Below are 21,287 nucleotides of genomic sequence, written 5' to 3' on the forward strand. Positions count from 1 at the left end.
GATTGTAGGCAGGAGTGCGGCCGTGCGGCGGAGGTATAGTTATAACCCTAGGGATATAATTATATGCCGTAACATAACGATATCACAGAAAAAGTGGCGAAAATTAAATAAATAATTATGCACGAAAACTCAACCGTGACGTGAACGACAACTGATGCCGAACGACTGCCTTGTGGTAGCGGGTAAGCTCCCGCACCCGTCTCCACTGCACCCCCGCACTACACTGATACAATTATACTACTGAACTTAATCCAGTAATATAACTTTATTACTTAACTAGAGACGTATTATAATTATATCCCTAGACTAAGTTTAATCCAGTGATATAATTATATAACTAGGGTTATAACTATACCTCCGCCGCACCGCCATAATCCTGGCTACAATAATTTCACTAAACTGAATCCAGTCATATAATTATATCACTAAACTAGTAACGTATTATAGTTATATTCCTAGTAAGATAGCAATTAATCGCTTTCGTTTAACTATGTTACGACATATGTATAATTATATCCCTAGGGTTATAACTATATAACGGCTTTATCTATCTTACTGCGACATATACATACGTACGTAAGTTACATAAAAACGTTATAAGTATGTATTTTATCTCCATGTTCTGAACACCTATGTGTGCACATGTAGATATATGAAATTATTAAAACTGGCCATCAGGTAGCCACTTACTTCAACATCTAAATGTAATTTGAATATATTTTGACAAACTTCAGTAAAAATGGCCCTAGCGGAATATTTGTTTTATTAGGAATAAATTACTTTTCTTCTTTTTCCATTTTAAACTTAAAACTCCGCATTGCTCTATCACCGTACTTCAGGCCAACACTAACTCAATCTAGCCTTTCAACCCATTCACCTCATCGCCCCAATAACTAGCAAACTACATTTCAGAGTTAGTACAACTTTAGCTCGTCCTTATGGAAAGTTCCCAAGGCGCTCGTGGCAAACGTTCCACGGTAAAATAAAATGAATTGGACTCTTCCTTAGAGTGCTTTCATTTCGTTTCGTTAAGGTCGTTGTCTTAATTTAGATGTGTGGAATGGGGTGCAACTAAAGGCTGAACAATTCATTATACGCCAAGCGTAAGCACTTTTAATGGTATCACAAGGATAAATAAAAACAACGGTAAGTAAGTACTTTAGCACCCTGGCGACACGTTCACGGTGACGTTTTTCAACGATATGTAATGGTTATTAGTTAGTTCGCAATACACCTACAGAGATATAATTTAAAAATAGTATATTTTTCTTCTACCAAAAGTCATCATCCACCTTGCGTTATCCCGACATTTGCCATGGCCCATGGGAGCCTGGGGTCCGCATTTGACAACTAATCCTAAGATTTGGCGTAGGCACTAGTTTTTACGAAAGCGACTGCCAGCTGACCTTCCAACCCGAAGGGTAACTAGGCCTTATTGGGATTAGTCCGGTTTCCTCACGATGTTTTTCTTCCTCGAAAAGCGACTGGCAAATATCAAATGACATTTCGCACATAAGATATAATGTTTTGAAAAGAAGTTGCCCGCCGAGTTTCTTGCCGGTCCCATAGTGGATACCCCCCTCCCAACTGAGGGGGGACTGAAATCTTCTCGAGGCTGAGGCGTAGGGTTAGAGCCGGCGTAGCTTTATTTGACGTTCATATGCGCATTGTAATATGCCTACTTGAAAAATAAATATTTCATTTTCATTTTCATTTTTCATTTTCATTTTTTCATAAGTTCCGAAAAACTCATTGGCACGCTCTTACCGCTAGGCCACCAGCGCTTCGCATTAAAATTAGTTCGCTTCAAAATTAGTGAAAAAACAATTAGTTTTATTTATTGTGTATGTTTTAAGGTATGTAGCGTCAAACAACTATAAGCCAAGGATGATGAACGAGGTTTTCCGTGGAAGGTCCATTATAACAGCTGTTACAAAATGAAATATCCGTGCACAACAAGTTTAATATTAAAGTTGGTAAATCGACTACTTGTTTTGACTGTGTTTACGACAATTTATTTATTTAGCGTTATGTAAAATGTTTATTTGAATATGAAATGCTGGTGGCATAACGGTAAGAACGTTTGATTTTCAATCAAAAAGTCACATCTAAACGCTGGTCGGTAGAGGTAGAGTGATGGAATCTATAGGGTCTTCACAATATGTGATTCTTCTCTTTCCACACAGTCTACTTACTAAGTTTATTTTTGTAATTCTCGTAGAAATGTAAGCATTGAAAATCAAAAGTAATTTTAAATACTTCACAGAGGGTCTTGAAACTATTGATATATTTTGCTGTCATTTACTAGTACCTAAATCTTTTAAGTGACTTAACTGAGAGATCGCATTCAAATTGCAAATTTAATATAAAACGGTGAAATGAGAGTTTCAGCGGACTCTACTTAACCCCAATGGGCTTTCTTAATTTAGATACCGAGGCAGGTCCTTAAGTTGGTTTTTGCCCATATAACCGAATAGAAAATTTGGGTACTATTATTACACCAATATCTGTGCCAAAATGGTATAAGACTTGATTTAATCATCATCCTTCTGCCTTATCCCGGTATTTTCCACGGCTCATGGGAGCCTGGGGTCCGCTTTGACAACTAATCCCAAGATTTGGCATAGGCACTAGGTTTAACGAAAGCGACTGCCATCTGACCTTCCAACCCGAAGGGTAAACTAGACCTTATTGGAATTAGTCCGGTTTCCTCACGATGGTAAGACTTGATTTAATATTTAATTGAAATATAGGATATTAACTGAAACAAGGTTAAGTCTAAAATATTCAAGGCCTATAAGCTTTACAAATAGGTAGTACAGTCAACAACACAGCTGTGAATACGGACAAAGTGCCAAAAATATGTATAGAGAACTTTCTTGCCTGTACAGTCGGCCAAGAAAGTGGTCTACCAGTTTTTACAAAAGTTTATGTGAGCTCTAACGATCGCTAAGGTTGACTTGACACACGGCATGACGTATTACATCATATATAGACAGAGCGATTGTCACTGACATAATATTATTGCAAGCGGAAATCGACCTTGTTGTCTCATGACGTTTAAACGAACCTCACCCGTAGGGTGGTAAACCACATTTTTGGTCGACTGTACATAAAGGTGTGTATACATATTTTTGGCACTTTGTATTCACAGATGTGTTGTTGACTGTACGTTTAGGCAAAGACATATGTACATAACTCCGTAAAGAGAGATAAAGTTTAAGAAAAAAACGTACCTCAAAGCCATAGAGAAAAAGGTACGGTGCCCTAGATGGCGTTACACCTTTGGGGAACGCTCGACTAGATGGCACTAATAATAATATTTGACATTTTAACACATATCAAGCTAACAATATGGGTCAAATTGTCAAAACTGAGGTTCAAAAGTTTTGCTTGTGTCGAGAGATGACAGTCTATGCACTGTTATTACACATTTTACTTTGACAGTAATTCTCTATAATACTCGATCCTCTTTGCACATATCAAGCTAAGAATATGGTCGAAATTGTCAAAACTGAGGCTCAAAAGTTTTAAGCTTGTGTCGAGAGATGGCTGTCTAAGATGCTCTGTGATTACACATCGTAACTACTTTTAATAAAAAACCGGCCAAGAGCGTGTCGGGCCACGCTCAGTGTAGGGTTCCGTAGTTTTCCGTATTTTTCTCAAAAACTACTGAACCTATCAAGTTCAAAATAATTTTCCTAGAAAGTCTTTATAAAGTTCTACTTTTGTTATTTTTTTCATATTTTTTAAACATATGGTTCAAAAGTAAGATGGGGGGGACACACTTTTTTTCCTTTAGGAGCGATTATTTCCAAAAATATCAATATTATCAAAAAACGATTTTAGTAAACCCTTATTCATTTTTAAATACCTATCCAACAATATATCACACGTTGGGGTTGGAATGAAAAAAAATATCAGCCCCCACTTTACATGTAGGGGGGTACCCTCATAAAACATTTTTTTTTTAATTTTTTATTTTTGCACTTTGTCGGCGTGATTGATATACATATTGGTACCAAATTTCAGCTTTCTAGTGCTAACGGTCACTGTGATTATCCGCGGACGGACGGACGGACAGACAGACATGGCGAAACTATAAGGCTTCCTAGTTGACTACGGAACCCTAAAAAACTTGTATCTGCTTCTGAAAAATGTAGTACAGTAAGCATGTATGGAATGTATATAGACTTAAACTTTGATGAGCAGTGTGAGATACGAGATTTTTTTAAAGTTAGTGACGACATTTTAGTTTGACAGTAAGGCCGTTTTCACATTATCCGATCCGATATCGGATGTCGGACCGACATCCTACATCCGATAAACGCTTCCGATAGTGTCGGATGTCGGTCCGATAAAACGCATTGTTCCAAATCAATGAAGTATGATTTTGTATCAAAAAATATTTTAAAAATGTTTTATATTTAATAATTATAAGCACTATATTATAATTATTATATTGTAAAATTAAAATAACGAGCATAAAAAATACTCAGAGTGTCAGGCAAAATAAATAATTTTACATTCAACTATATCTACTAAAAGATGAAAAAACTAGTATCCGCAATTCGGACCGATGCATTACAACCTTCTTTTTTCCACGGAAATTGTCAACTATTTTGAATTTCGATCATTAGCAGCTGTTTAATAGACGCCATTTTTTCACGCATACTACTACAAACGTATACATACATTATATACGCACACAAACAAATATTATCGGCCGACAACTGGCGGGGGGTCCGGCATGCCAAAAAATGTCGGAAGCGTCCTGCCGATATCGGCAGTTCGATGGTGCCTCGGACAAAAACTGTTGTAGGAAAGTGCCATCGGCATTAAATCCGCAATTTTTGCGTTTTATATCGTTTTTTATAAGAATAAGAATAAGAATAAGAAATTTATTTGCTAGAATACTTATAACTAAGGTACAGATGTTCGTGTAAGAAGACAAGTAAAAGTATTCAGTCATCGTCATGACGACATGCAAATGTTTCTTAAAACTAAGTATTAAATTTATTAATTATACAAAAAATTTAGTAATAGTGATCTATTAAATACATAAATGAAGACCTGGAAGCGCATAAATCTTACATTTTACATCCTTCCTACATCCGATATCGGATCGGATAATGTGAAAACGGCCTAACTCTATATAATACTTGATTCTCTTTGGTTTAGGTTATAATTTTAGTCACTTTAATACAACGTTAGTTTCTCGTTTAACTACATGTGCTGATTACATCAGTTAACTAAATCCTTTGAGTTCAAAAGTTAGTAAGGACTCCTAATATCGCTTTCGCGTGGCCATAAGTAATCCGGTAAGTGCCCTTGTGGACTATCCTTACTGACCTATTTAAAGTTTGCGACGACTATTCTGGTGCCCTAAAGATTAAACGGGTTAACATACACGTGATGCTGGAAAATTGTTTGTAATTGTGAGTACCTAATATGGGATACTTACCTACCTAGGTATTATTTAGAGAATTATAATGATATATTGTAGATTAAATAATATTTAAAAAAAAAATTATACTACGTCGGTGGCAAACAAGCATACGGTCCTGAACATGGGAGGTGTCGATCTTGAGCTATCAAAGGAAATAAAAATCCTAGGACTGATAATCGACGAGAAATTGACGTTCAACCAACATGTTCTCGCCACTTGCAGGAAAGCAACTGCAATCCATAAGCAATTGACGAGAGCGGCAAAGGTCAGCTGGGGTTTGCAACCGGAGATCATCAGGACGATATACACGGCAGTCATAGAACCCATCATCATGTACGCGGCAAGTGCGTGGGCCCCTGCCGCCAAAAAACTGTGCATCCGAAATCATCTGAACGCCGTCCAAAGATCCTTCGCACAGAAAATTTGCAAAGCGTACAGGACCGTGTCCCTCAATTCAGCGCTGCTGCTCTCAGGATTACTCCCACTGGATCTGAGAATCCAAGAGGCAGCAAAAATCTTCGAAGCAAAGAGAGGAATACCGCAGCCTTTAATTGGGGACCGCGAACTGGAGTTAAAAGCCAGTCACACAGCTGCGCCACACCCCGCAGAAAGCAAAAGCTTCAGCTACGAGTGCGAGGATCAAGAAACGGAAGAAGACAGCCACGACGTACGACTTTTTACAGATGGAAGCAAAATCCAAAATAAGGTTGGAGCATCGTTATCCTGTTGGAATAACGGTGTCGAAATTAAAGCCCATAAGTACAAGCTAGAGTCGTACTGCACTGTATTCCAAGCAGAGATGTATGCAGTTCTAAAGGCCACGGAGTTCGTACTGCGGTCGGACCGAGGAAGCTTTGGAATTTACAGTGACTCGAGGTCAACCCTAGAGATAATAGGTAACCAAGGCTCCTTCAACCCGATCGCGGTCGAAATCCGCAAGAACCTAGCAGATATCCAGGGACAAGCAAAAGAGATCAAGCTATACTGGGTAAGAGCGCACGTAGGAACAGTAGGCAATGAGCGAGCCGACACACTTGCAAAAGAAGCCGCTCTAAAAATTAAGACAAAACCGTACTACGATAGATGCCCAATCTCTTTCATAAAGAAATCAATCCGCTTGGAAACACTGGAAGAGTGGGGGCGGCGCTACAGCACCGAAAGTACTGCCTCAGGAACAAAAATGTTTTATCCCGACGCCGTAGAAGCATACCCTGAAATTAAAAAACTAAAGTTAAACCCAATACTAGTTCAAATAATGACAGGACATGGTGGGTTCTCTGAGTACTTGCATAGATTCAAGTGCAAGGAGAGCCCATCATGTGTCTGTGAACCCGGAAAAGCTGAGAGCATCCCGCATCTAATAGCGGAGTGCCCTCAGTTTATCACGCAAAGATTTAACTTGGAAAATGAGATGGAGGAGGAAATAAGGATAGACACAATACATAAGATAATGAAAAACAAATACATTAGAGGAAAATTCTTAGAGTTTTGTGTCAAAATAGCAACTATAGTAATAAAATTATGTCCGGGGCAATAGAAAAAAAAAAAAAAAAAAAACAAGCATACGGTCAGCCTGATGGAAAGCGGTCATCGTAACCTATGAACGGCTGCAACTCAAGGAGTGTGACATGCGCGTTGCCAAGCCATTAGAAGCTTGTACACTCCCTTTGCTGTGTTAAGTACACAGCAAAAGAGAGTGTACAAGTTCCAAGGAGATAGTATAGGAGATAGGAGGGAATATGATTAAATATACCCCAATGAAATTTGATAATTAGTAAAAATCAAAGAGGATGCCAGGGTACGTATCCAAATGCATAAACGCTCACGATAATATCGTTTTCGTCGCTATCTATCTCTATCCCTCTTTGTGATCGGATTCTAGGAATAAGTAAAATTTGTTAGACTTATATTGACCGGGATATAGATCGTGATTACCTTTTTGATTTTTGTTGAGCTCCCGATATTTCGACGCAGTTGCATGCATCATGATCACGGAAAACTGACGAAGACGGGTGGATGTTAAAGTTGCATAGACAGCGCGCGATCTACCCTCCTTCGCGCGCGTCGGTTGCGTTCACTTTCAGCGTTACCACTGGTCGCATTCACACTCGATGGTCTGTCCAAACACACTACACTCACAGTGTCAGTACGTTTGTTCAATTCTGACTTCACCGGTTTTACCGGTCAATAGAAGTAAAATTTGACTGTCGAGCCAGTTAATAGTTTTAGAAATTTAGAAAAATGCGAAAATTACTATAAAGCATTTAAGCGCCAATAGCATGTAACAGAATTAAACTGTCAATTATTATAAAAAGTTTTATAACAATAGCAAAAATTTCAAAACTTTCTTTTCTTTAGTAAACAGCTGGTACACCGTCGGACTTCTAAAACCTCGTTTAATTTGACTTAGTATTCTGTAGTTAGTAAAGACAATGCCGCAGGGGCCTGTCCAACACCGCTCGTTGCAATAGTGAAGTAAAAGAATTTAACGGCTCTCCAGGGCGCTGTACGTTTTAGTAGCACTAAACATCTTCCACTAACATCTTTAGTGCAAAAACAGGCTACAATGTGCTTTGGAAACTTTGTAGGGGAGCTGATGTTGGCTTTAAAGAGGTAAACTGCCTGTTTTTATTACCATAAGATTTAAGTAGCTATCTGTATATCTCATTTTTATTTTTGTTGTGAAACGCTATGGTAAAGGCGGATCTGCATGAATTTGGCGAGTAAGCTTAGTTAGCGAGTAACTGAGAAGTTGCACTTTCTTGTGTCAGAAGACAAGTGTCGTTTTAGGTCGCTGAATCAATAAAGTAAGTAGGTAGCTATATATTTGTTTTCAGAACTAAGAATGTGGGAGCTAAGAACTTAGAAAAAAATATTTCTTATGTAGGGAGCAATTATTTTTATACCTATCTTCTTTTCCCTCCGTATATTTTTACTAAAATCGGCTGTGACCGATCGACATCTTTATTCATGAAATTTGAAAAGATAAATTGTATAACTTCAAGGTTTTAATTGAACTTTGATATCAAAAGAAAATTATTAGCATAGGTACGTTAATTGGATTTTTTGCGTCCGATATTGGATTTAACAAAAGTTTTCCTTTAAAATGACTTACATATAAGTCAGATGATTTAAGTAGGTAATAAATTGTTTTAATATTACCTCCATTTCAATCACTAATAGAGGTAATTTTTAATTAGGTGAAATAAGTCTATGAAAATTAAACTGCCTTTTTGATACTAATGTATTCGTTTTATGAATGTACCTACTTATAAGGACAATAAAATTACATCCTCATGATTTAATTCAGTAGTAGTTCGTTTCGCTGTCCGTACTACATACGCGACAGAGACGTACGTTAACTAAAATGGCATCACTTAGATAATACATATGTGACCATCAGACAATTTCCTATGCTTGTTTTCCTCTTTTATGATGAAAAAGAAAAGTTGGTGACATTTAGTAATTGCTCTAAAGCTGTTCTTAATACTACTCAAGTATGTATGCATATTTTAATTACCTGTTAGACTGTATCTTGCACAAAACCTTGTTACATTAATTAACACCTAATTTCTTTGATCACGAAAGTATATTGCGAATATTACCTTTATAACATAAACGATCACTAAAACGACTAAAGCGATACCAATTTGTAATAGTGAGCAGCGTTAGTCGTGAATAGAAAACATCAGCGGACGTTAATAAATGTCACTCCGAGCGGCGGAGAAAGATTTTTTCGCGGCAAACATTCAGGGGAAACATTCGCAAAAACGTAACACGAGAACACTTCTATTTTTTCGCTCGCACAAGTATGATAAATATCCGTTTATTATGATACTTGCTTACTGCTTGAAACATGGTTATGAATGCGCAAAGTGTGTCTCGCAATCATTTATACGCCCTTTATGTTTGAGGCCACATAAATAACAGCTAATGGTAGGTCATGTGGGAAGGAAAATGGACCATAACTATTATCTGTATCTTTATTATAATTTCTTCGTTAAACCTGAACCATATGGTATGGCATCAGTTTTTTTGTGAGTATGTTGATGTTATTTAGTTTCTCATTGGGACTTTATAGCATACTAGTTATAGTATAAATGTGTATTGTATTGTATTATAATAATAAATATTTTTTTGCTCGTTTTTATTATAAAAACAAATGACATGCTTCTGTATTTTAATATGTAACGCCAATACAAATTTTGAAAAGAAAAGAAGATATTTGTAGGCATCATCAGTGTAGTTATGATAATAAATAATTCGAGTCGACTTCTAAGACACCGTCGTGAGAAAAGGGGGTGGTCAAATTCTAAACCCGCTAACATCTAATAAAAGGCTGGTATTTAATGCGTAAAAAACTCGAAAATAAAATTAAAAGCCGTTAATTCGATTTTGATAAACTAGATCGCTAGTTAATACTGTGTTGGATAAATAAGTATCTACAGAAAAACGTAGCGTTTGGTACTTGCTTGCCACTCAATCTATTCGTTGGCTAGCGCTCGCAATATGGAGGACCCTCAATATTTCAAATAAAAACCTGACTTCATCCACAGCCGATATTTTATGTTACCAGAAATCTTATCTAAAAATAGGATACATTTTATTCAAAAACGTAACCTAACGTTAAAGTTTCAACTTTCAACCAAGTTTTTATCAATCCAAGCCAAAACGTAACGTTTCTGAATTATATTTACACCACTGGAGATCTTAATGTAGAACTTTTTAACATAGGTAATAATAAAATTTTTAACTTCTGATTAGCAGAAACGTCTGCAATCGATGCCACTAGGCTTAGAATAAATTTAAAAGTGGAAAATGTCTGCCTTGGGCGAGACTTGACCTTAGTAGTGGAAAATTTCGCTGGCTTGGTTGAAGTCTTGGTGGCTCAGTTGGCAGAGCGCTGGAGTATCGATCCAGAAGCCGTGAGTTCAAGTCTCACCCAAGGCAGACATTTTCCACTTTTAAATTAATTCTAAGCATAATAATAAAATGTAACAATACCTATAACTTAATATAGGCCTGGCCTATTTTAATGATTTAGATACCATGGTGTTGCAGAAATCAAACCGAGACTGGAGCTGCTTGCAAATCGGCCTCCGCAGTCACCTCAAATTCGTTGTCTAAACGACAGTTAGACAACGGTTCGAATAAGGCCCCTAGGTAATTCAAACTAATGGTTAGCCTCAAAGAAGAAGCTAGAATCGTAACTCCACGTACCTTTCATCGTGTTGACGAAATAACAGTCTTCAATAATAGTCCAGAATTATTTATATTCGTAAACTCAGTTCACGTTACCTCGCACGCTGCTCAGATTCGGCCTCTACCCTTTGCATATTTCATCGCCGCTCGAAGACAGCGCGCGTTTGTAGCTTGTATTCAACTTGAATTTAAACAGTTTGTTCTAGTTCTTATTGTTGTTTTAATATTGATGGGCGAAGCGTACGAGGAGATTCCTTGTTCAGTGCAACAGTACGTGAATTTATTACAGTTGAAACGGATAGTTAAGTTTTCATTTAACTGGAAGTAAAACACTGTACAACCATAAGTCTATGTTACAACCACAATCTGTGATACAATGACATTTTTTATTGTATTGTTATGCGAGTTCGATTAGCGCCTAACAAGATTTTACATGATCATGAATATCCAAATAAACGAAATCCATTCGTTTGCCTACAATCGATGTAAAAACTATACCTCGCCGAATTAAAAATATAGATCCTCGATACAACTTATATTAGGCACCTATTACAAAAATTTTGAAAAAACCCCCGACCGCGACCTAGTGGACCGATTTTCATGAAACATGGCTAAGAACACTCCCGACTGACACAGCTTTCAAATGAAAAAAACTAAATCGAAATCGGTTCATCCGTTCGGGAGCTACGATGCCACAGACAGACACACACACAGACAGACAAACAGACAGACAGACAGACAGACAGACACGTCAAACTTATAACACCCCGTCGTTTTTGCGTCGGGGGTTAAAAAATTATAACCTGTACCGATAGCATGGTCGCGCGATAAGCGATGAAACACCAGGCCCCGTAGCCGAATGGCATTTCTCCGACGCCAAACGAAAGCGATACGCCGCTGGCTCTGTCGCGCCAATACGCAAGCGCGATAGAGATAGATATCTACTAGCGCTTCGTTTCGTGAGCGTTTCGTGAGCGATTGTGCCATTCGGCTAGCCACCCTGGCCCCGTAGCCGAATGGCATTTCTCCGACGCCAAACGAAAGCGATACGCCGTTGGCTCTGTCGCGCCAATACGCAAGCGCGATAGAGATAGATATCTACTAGCGCTTCGTTTCGTGAGCGTTTCGTGAGCGATTGTGCCATTCGGCTAGCCACCCTGGCCCCGTAGCCGAATGGCATTTCTCCGACGCCAAACGAAAGCGATACGCCGCTGGCTCTGTCGCGCCAATACGCAAGCGCGATAGAGATAGATATCTACTAGCGCTTCGTTTCGTGAGCGTTTCGTGAGCGATTGTGCCATTCGGCTAGCCACCCTGGCCCCGTAGCCGAATGGCATTTCTCCGACGCCAAACGAAAGCGATACGCCGCTGGCTCTGTCGCGCCAATACGCAAGCGCGATAGAGATAGATATCTACTAGCGCTTCGTTTCGTGAGCGTTTCGTGAGCGATTGTGCCATTCGGCTAGCCACCCTGGCCCCGTAGCCGAATGGCATTTCTCCGACGCCAAACGAAAGCGATACGCCGCTGGCTCTGTCGCGCCAATACGCAAGCGCGATAGAGATAGATATCTACTAGCGCTTCGTTTCGTGAGCGTTTCGTGAGCGATTGTGCCATTCGGCTAGCCACCCTGGCCCCGTAGCCGAATGGCATTTCTCCGACGCCAAACGAAAGCGATACGCCGCTGGCTCTGTCGCGCCAATACGCAAGCGCGATAGAGATAGATATCTACTAGCGCTTCGTTTCGTGAGCGTTTCGTGAGCGTTTGTGCCATTCGGCTAGCCACCCAGGCCGCCCTATCGGACTTAGAAAAAGTGCGATAGGGACGGCCTTATATTATATTTACTCTTACATTGCTTGCCTGCCTGATTTAAAGATCCCAGGGCCATAATCATCCCCCATTCCAATTTAAATATACTTACATGTATGTATTTCGACAAATAAATACGAGTAGATGTTGCAATCGTCTTGAAAGTTTTTTCATATGGTGCTAGACGTTATTTAAAACTGTGTCAGCTTATTAGTTAGATAATCTGACTAGCCCTTTCATGTCGCCTACGAGAGCCGTCGTAAAGGGGTCAAGAGTGGCTAGATCCAGGCGTGGGCGCTTCACAAGTGTCACAAAGCGCCTTTGAGGCCAGAATCATGGCTAAGTGTGCTTGGCGTGACTATGCCGCTAATCTTTTTGAGTTTTGATTTTACACTTCTTTTCTTCTTCGTGATATGTCGTGATGTCTCATCGTACGACGCCTTCTGAGGCACAGTGGTAATGTTGCAAGACATATTATTCAAAAAGCTGTTCAAGTTTGTAATGGGTCGGCAACGCGCATGTGACACCCCTTGAGTTGCAGGTGTCCATAGATTACGGTGACCGCTTTCCATCAGGCGTACCGTATGCTAGTTTGCCACCGACATGGTATAAGAAAAATGTATCAGTACATCGTATGACTTCGCGCGCCATTTATCCTTGTTTTTTTTTTAATAATATACTCTACACATCAGTGGCGGCTGGTGAAAATTTCTGCTAGACAACACTGAGCAAGAAGAAACTTTTCTTTACATTAGGTACTTTACTAGTAATCAATTTTAGGCAAGCCGGTGGGCTTGTATGGATCAGCCGCTGCTGCTACACATAAATCAAACAATCACTATCAGCTACTGTCATCGGTCATAAACAAAATCAGCATATCCACTATGACTAGTGAGAGGGGTGGTGTGTGGTGTTGTCCTGCTGTAGAAGAAGGCTAGCCCCTTATAGCGCCCGTGAGGGCCAGTTGCATCAACCACATTTGACAGACACATCATCGTCACGCAGCAGACGTCTATGGAACTTTCCAAACAATAAAATTTAACAAAATCTTTAACGGTGACAGACGGTTTGGTGCAACCGACCCTTAGTCTTGTAGATCTTGAAGAGGGCGTCACGCCCTTGCATAAGAGACAAATTAGGCGAAGTCGAGCTTGAGATCGTGTGTTCGGAAAGAGATGTCTTGAAACCTTAAACCTTCTCTTACCGCATTTACTCGTGTCCGATACATTATTATGGGGAGAATCTAAAAATACACAGTTGTCCAGCATACCAAACATGATGCTTTGTCGTGTTATACGACGACTAGTAGGTACGATAGTACTCTTTATTATACTGTGGTATTAGGTATACATATTTATACTATATGTATTCAAATTTTGATAGATTACAACGCTTACGAGACAATTAGTACCTAATGCTTGTATGCTAATACAAGACTAATTGCTGCAACTATGTGCTCCCATGTAATTAGGATCCTGTGGTCATTGATTGAATGGATATTGTAGTTATGTGTCAGGTGTAGTTTTTAATAGAAACCCTAAAATTATCCATATCTATTCATGTGCCATTTTCGATAGACATGAGTAGTTCGCGAATGAATGATACAAATGAAGTAGGTACTTGGCGTAGGTAGTTACCTAGTGACCCTGCCTGCCAAGCCGCGGTCCTGGGTTCGAATCCCGGTAAGGGCATATAGTTGTGTGATGAACACAGATATTTGTTCCTGAGTAATGATGTGCAAGTTGCGGAGACTTTCCGAAAAAATCTTAAATTTCTTGAAAAATTCACGAAACTTTCACGAAAAATAAAGGGAATTTAAATTTATGAAATGGAAAATTTCCATCCATACGATTGTCCATACAAAGTATGGAAAGTTTCCGAAGTTTTCCTATGTGAAAATTTCAGAATTTTGGAAACTTTCCGTAGGCACATCAGTATTCCTGAGTCATGGATTTCTTTCTATGTATACTCGTATATGTATGTATTGTATTTATTTATATAAGTAGGTATGTATATCGTCGCTTAGTACCCAAAGTACAAGCTTTGCTTAGTTTGGGACTAGGTTGATGCACTTGCATAAGGTGTCCCCCAATATGTACATTTACATTTACACTTCCCTCCCATACAACCATTTCAGTCGCAAAATCTTCAAATCAGTAACTAACTGTCAAATGTGACATAACGCGTGGTAACGTCGTGCAAACAATGCGACCGTATTGATACAATAACAAAATGTAGTCGTCGTGTGCACTCGTTACGGTAACAAAATGTGTACGAATTTGTGGCTGTCAATGTCACTGTCAGAATGACTTTTAACGACACTTTATTAGTCGACGTTTGCACACATAACTGTAACAACATGTGGACGAATTTGTGGCTGTCATTTTCACTGTCAGAACGGTTTCTGACAGTGACATTGACAGAATTTGTACACACATGTGTAGGTCTGATTACCGAACTGCTCCTAAACCACTGTATCCGCAAATGACAATCTGAAATACGAAGGTTTCTCAAACTGTCTTGTGAAGTTGTGGACTGGTTGCTTTGAATCATTAAATATGAGCGAATTAAATAATAATAAACGACGACGACCATTTAAGCACTCTTCGACATTTTATAGAAATGTGGGAAAGTTAAGAAAAGTGAAGAATGATAATACAAATAGATAAGCACTTTATAGTTACTTAATGTATTAAATATATAATTTTTAATTCTTATTGATAAAAATGAAGTGTAGTGTTGCTTTACACAATAAAAGTAGGAATCAAATGAAATAGAGTATTTACTGTGATATTAATAGAATTTCTGTTGCACAATGATAGTTTTTTTTTCAGTACAGATGCTGCTTTTTCTAACGCAGTAGTGCGAGCAAATCAAGCAATGATTCATTTCTTGTCTGGTCGAAACTCTTAGCTTAGATTTAGGTACTGAAAATCGTCGTACGATACACGTGCGAAAAGGACATTCACAACTCGTGTCGAAGTAAAACACTCCCTTCGTTCGTGTATTAATTTATCGCTACTCGTATCGATTTTCCTCTTTTCCGCACTCGTATCTACAAGTATTTTGTTTGGGTTACAAAAAAAACACATTATTTACTCTACTACGTTTTATTTATGTCTCTTTAACATTACAAATTTGTAGACACTTATCTATACAAAAATCTTGACTTAAGAAGTACAGATCGCTGAAATTAATGTTGATAGTAATATTAATGACGACTACTTCAACAAGTGTCAATTGTGAAATGCCGCAAAATACTAGTTGCTCTATAGAAGACCATAATAATATGATCCCCGATCCTTTACAACCCAGCAGCTCGGTACGCACGTTACAATTTTTTTAATCTTCTTTAGTGAGGGCAACTGAGTACGACGGCATATTTAATTGTTTATAAAGTTTGAGGATACCTGGAAAAAAATAATACATGAAGCCATTTTGAAAATATAATAAATATTCACTGCTTTCGGTCACGCGTGTACGCAGCGACCATTTTGCGACCGTTTGTCGACCGTTTGGTGACCGTTTGGCGACTGTTTTTTACATGGAATATTACCGTCTTAATCCATATTTTAACAACTTTATTGGTTTTCTAGGCATTATTTTTATTATTTCAGTATAGTATATGCACCGGAGCACTAAAACTTCACCAATCAATATACATAACACGCAAACACCGAGTAGGCAATAATATTATTACTGGTTAAACTGAGGTAAATTGATGGCGCGTTGATAAATTTAGACTTATTTTATGAAATCACTCGAGCAATTTAATTGGCCATGGTAATTAGCCCACATTTTATTACAAATGCAAACAATATTTTATCTTTAACAAATTCTTACGCCATTACATTTTAATGTCAAATGATTTTATTTCTTTTTTACTTTGACGTCTCTGACAGTCGCCATTTGAAAAGAATGAAATGAACGAATGATTTTGGGAAAGTAGTCGCCAAACGGTAACAATGTGTGCACGCGTAGTGCACACTTCTGTGACCATTTGTGCCTGTTACCAATCGTCCCCATTTGGGTCGCCGCGACTAAACGTCGACCGTACTGCGACTAAGCATTGAGACCCGAAGACCTGTGTGTACACAAAATAGGAGGATTTGCGTAGGAACGGCGACCGATTATGGTTATATGGGCTAGATGTATCTCCATCTTCATTAGTTCGGCTCGACACCATTTAGTTCTTTACTTGCTACAAGGCTTCTCTGAAAGAAGTTATACATGTCATATAAATTTGGTATATATACGAATATACGGTGATTTCGGTGCATCGGGTCTTAACAACTTGGTGGATAGTTCACAAGCCTGAGTGCGTAGCCGAATGGCACAAACGCTCACGAAACGCTCACGAAACGAAACCCTAGTAGATATCTATCTCTATCGCTCTTGCGTATTGGCGCGACAGAGCCAGACTACCTTTCGCGGCGTTTCGTTTTCCTTTCGCGTCGGAGAAACGCCATTCGGCTACGGCACCAGATTAGCAAGTCTAAACATGTACGAGTAAGTTGGGTGTTGAAACACAACCAGACGCCGTTCACGTCCTCAGAGTTAGCTTAAATGTTAGTAAATACCTAACGCGGTCTTCATAATAAATGTAGATCGACTAGGGACTACAGCGTGCGAGAGTGGGTCCGAGAATAGAATCCGATTCCGAACTTGTAAATTAAAGCATTAAATTTTTACGAATATACACCCTGTTTTTATTGAATTCCGTTAACTTTAAGGGAAGGTTCTTTAGATCAGATACAATTAATTTCTCTAAGAAACAAGCGTCTTAACTTTTACGGTTAACGAGTTATTAAAAAAATTAAGATAATTGCTAAACTCGTGTGTGACAGCCTTTACCAATTCCTAATGTTATTTGTTTTGACATGTGCCGTCAATCACTTGACACCAACTTGAATGTAATTCTTAAGGGTCTCTCACACTAATAAATTCATTTATTATGTATGACAACGATGTAATCTTTTTTGCGAATTTAACTAAAAGTGATATACAGAATGGTTCCTGATAATGAACCTAACTCGACGTGTCGAATTTAACGGAAAACAAAAAAAAACACGGTGTATAATTTGGTCATACATCTAATTAATATCAGTAATAAACTAATAAATAGTACCTATTATATCTAATAAGAAAAAAACTTTGCTTCTGGATGGTTGTTACAGAAAAAAAAACATTGAAACCACCTATTTATATAAAAATAAATAATGTTAGAGCCCTTTTCAGGTGTTAATATTAAATTCCGTTGCAAAGTAAACTTAAGACGCTACGGGAGCGAAAATGATAAAATGGATAGGAGTCCCCCTTTAAATTTGGGAATTTCAGTTAAATATACTATTGTTATTAACTAGATTTATCGAAAAAAAAAATGTCCATTAAGAACAACTCAGTTAAAAGATATTGCGAAAAAATCTTTAAAATCGAGGTTCCGCTCTCGACTGTTTCCTCCTTCAAAACTTGTTTAAACGGAACGAAATTTGAGAATCTGAATAACAATGAAATAATTTGTGTTGGACCGTTTAGCTTTTTTGACTAATTGTTACCGATCTTGAGTATCACACCTTTTTTTGAGCCATATTGAAAAAGGCCGTTTTTAGAAATTTTTGATTGGCTCTAGCGCCTTTTAAAATAAAAATAGCAAAAAAATCAAAACGGTCCGACACAGATAAAAATAATAATAATTTGTGTTGAAAAAAATCATTGCTCTATCTTCAAAAACCAGGGAGGAAATAGTCGAGAGCGTTTGTATGGAGAATTGACCTGTATCGTATCGTCTTAAGTAAGTAAATAACTCCAAGATGGTAGTACGCTATGAAAATGTTTACCTATTGTTTCCCGCCCTCCATCAAGCTCAAGAGCGTCTCATGAAATCTGATATGAAATATGCAAAAAGCGTTCTTGCTAGCCTTGTATGAACTCGGCGTACACAATATTGTTTCTGAAATATAAATATGTTACGCTCTCGTTATCAAATTCTTGTTACCTGCTGCTGTTCAGTTGGAGTTTGTGCAAGTTCTGGGAGAGCTGGAGAATATTTCTCAGAAATTGCATTTTTTTTACTAAAACGCTGATCCTGCCACACTGGACTGTTATAAATGTTAAATAACAGCCAGTGTCGGAGCACCATTATAGTTACGTAGTGTAGGTACGTTCGTCTGTCTATTTGTCCGTCTGCGTCCGCCGTACATACATATGTGACAATCATTTTACTCGAAAACTATAAGGTATGTTTTGATCATATTTGGATTAAGTATACGAGTATTTTATACGCCTGTGTTGAACATGGAAGGGATATTTTTTTTTAATATTTATAAGACCGTTATGTGTTTATTCTTCTAGAAATTGTAAAGATCAAATAAACAACGACATTGCTCTAAAATCAAAGTTTTTATCTATGCCATTCTGTATACAACCTGTCACTGCTCACCGTCCTTTAGCACTGAGCAATAGATTAAAGGAATATATTTTCTTTACATAAATTTAAGGCAAGCTATTCATACATGTAAATAAACCGGCCAAGAGCGTGTCGCGCCACGCTCAGTGTAGGGTTCCGTAGTTTTCCGTATTTTTCTCAAAAACTACTAAACCTATCAAGTTTAAAACAATTTTCCTAGAAAGTATTTATAAACTTCTACTTTTGTGATTTTTTTCATATTTTTTAAACATATGATTCAAAAGTTAGAGGGGGGGGGACGCACTTTTTTTTCCTTTAGGAGAGATTATTTACGTTAATATTATTATTATCAAAAAACCGGCCAAGAGCGTGTCGGGCCACGCTCAGTGTAGGGTTCCGTAGTTTTCCGTATTTTTCTCAAAAACTACTGAACTTATCAAGTTCAAAACAATTTTCCTAGAAAGTCTTTATAAAGTTCTACTTTTGTGATTTTTTTCATATTTTTTAAACATACGGTTCAAAAGTTAGAGGGGGGGGACGCACTTTTTTTTCCTTTAGGAGCGATTATTTCCGAAAATACTAATATTATCAAAAAACCATCTTAGTAAACCCTTATTCATTTTTAAATACCTATCCAACAATATATCACACGTTGGGGTTGGAATGAAAAAAATATCAGCCCCCACTTTACATGTAAGGGGGGTACCCTAATAAAACATTTTTTTCCAGTTTTTATTTTTGCACTTTGTTGGCGTGATTGAAATACATATTGGTACCAAATTTCAGCTTTCTAGTGCTAACGGTTACTGAGATTATCCGCGGACGGACGGACGGACGGACGGACGGACAGACAGACATGGCGAAACTATAAGGGTTCCTAGTTGACTACGGAACCCTAAAAACGGTCTTAGTAAACCCTTATTATTTTTTTAATACCTATCCAACAATATATCACACGTTGGGCTTGGAATGAAAAAAAATATCAGCCCCCACTTTACATGTAGGGGGGGTACCCTAATAAAACTTTTTTTTCCATTTTTTATTTTTGCACTTTGTTGGCGTGATTGATATGGCGTGTTGGCGTGATAGTTGACTACGGAACCCTAAAAAGTAAAATAAAACCAGTAAATTCGTAATCTTAAGAACCCTCTTTCAAATAGGTACGTAATATATTTATTTTACCAATAACCAAGTCTGGGCTAAACAAGGGATTATTATAAATAAGCACGTCATTCGTCTAATCTTAATACGAAACGGCAGCTTACCACGAGCATTCCAAATCCTCGATTGACGTGGAGCTGGTCATTATTGCCAAATGGCGTGTCCGGAGACGTATTGATCGCACAATGGGCCCAAATGTGGCTGATAGTGGCTTTGGTTACAAACGACGATGTTGTCAATCAAAGATTAATGTATTGTATTTAATACCCGAGAAAATTGTTACAATAATTACAATAACGATTATGATAATAATTATTCTCTGTGACCTATGAAGGCTGCAGGGCTAGCTTTATATAGGATTTACAATCTTCACACTAAGAATCGTACCTCGAATAAATGTGTATTGACGTGAAATTATGATATTATAACCTGACCACAAAATTAAAATTTTGAAATAACCCCCGACCGCGACATAGTAGACCGATTTTCATGAAACATGGCTAAGAACACTCCCGACTAACTCAGCTTTTAGACAAAAAAATAAAATAAATCTAAATCGGTTCATCCGTTCAGCAGCTACGATGCCACAGACAGTCACACACACAGACAGACAAACAGACAGACAGACAGACAGACAGACTGACTGACAAACAGACAGATAGACACGTCAAACTTATAACACCCCGTCGCGCGTAGTTTTTGCGTCGGGGGGTCGGGGGTTAAAAATAAAGAAGCATGTCATTTGTTCTTATAAAAATAAAAACATGCAAAAATATTTGGGGAAAATACGATTTTGGTCACTTCCAGGCTGCGAAACAGCGCCATCTAGTTTTAAGCCTAAAATGCCCATACATTTCAGGGGTACGCTTTTTTGTATAGGCTTTGTCTGTGCCCGTGTGGTGAGGGGTTAAGAATTTCACCACCCCCTTTCTTCCCGTGGGTGTCGTAGAAGGCGACTATGGGTTAAATTGTGGCGTAGGCGAGAGACTGGCAACCTGTCACTGCAATGTCACAGTTTCGTTTTCTTTCAACCCCTTATTTGCCAAGAGTGGCACTGAAGCTTTAATAGTTTAATGTGTTCTGCCTACCCCTTTATGGGATACAGGCGTTCATACAGGCGATACAGGCGTTCATAAAAACAAACCCAATACAATTATTTGTCTGTCTAGTATTATATTATCGTCCTTGATATAATTAAGAAATATATTTAAAAAAAAAGACGTATGATTTAGCCCAGCTGATGGAAAGACATAATTATGAT

The 21,287-nt window shown here is 38.1% G+C and overlaps 1 protein-coding gene across 1 annotated transcript; it reads left to right on the forward strand.

Annotated features, from left to right (window-relative positions):
• Positions 1 to 5,570: 5,570 nt before the first annotated feature.
• Positions 5,571 to 6,986, forward strand: LOC125235264. The gene has a single exon (XM_048141767.1). The coding sequence runs from the start codon at positions 5,571 to 5,573 to the stop codon at positions 6,984 to 6,986; it is 1,416 nt and encodes a 471-aa protein (XP_047997724.1).
• The last annotated feature ends 14,301 nt before the right edge of the window (positions 6,987 to 21,287 follow it).

Source organism: Leguminivora glycinivorella, chromosome 2 (genome assembly GCF_023078275.1).
Source record: "Leguminivora glycinivorella isolate SPB_JAAS2020 chromosome 2, LegGlyc_1.1, whole genome shotgun sequence".
NCBI classification, from domain to species: domain Eukaryota; kingdom Metazoa; phylum Arthropoda; class Insecta; order Lepidoptera; family Tortricidae; genus Leguminivora; species Leguminivora glycinivorella.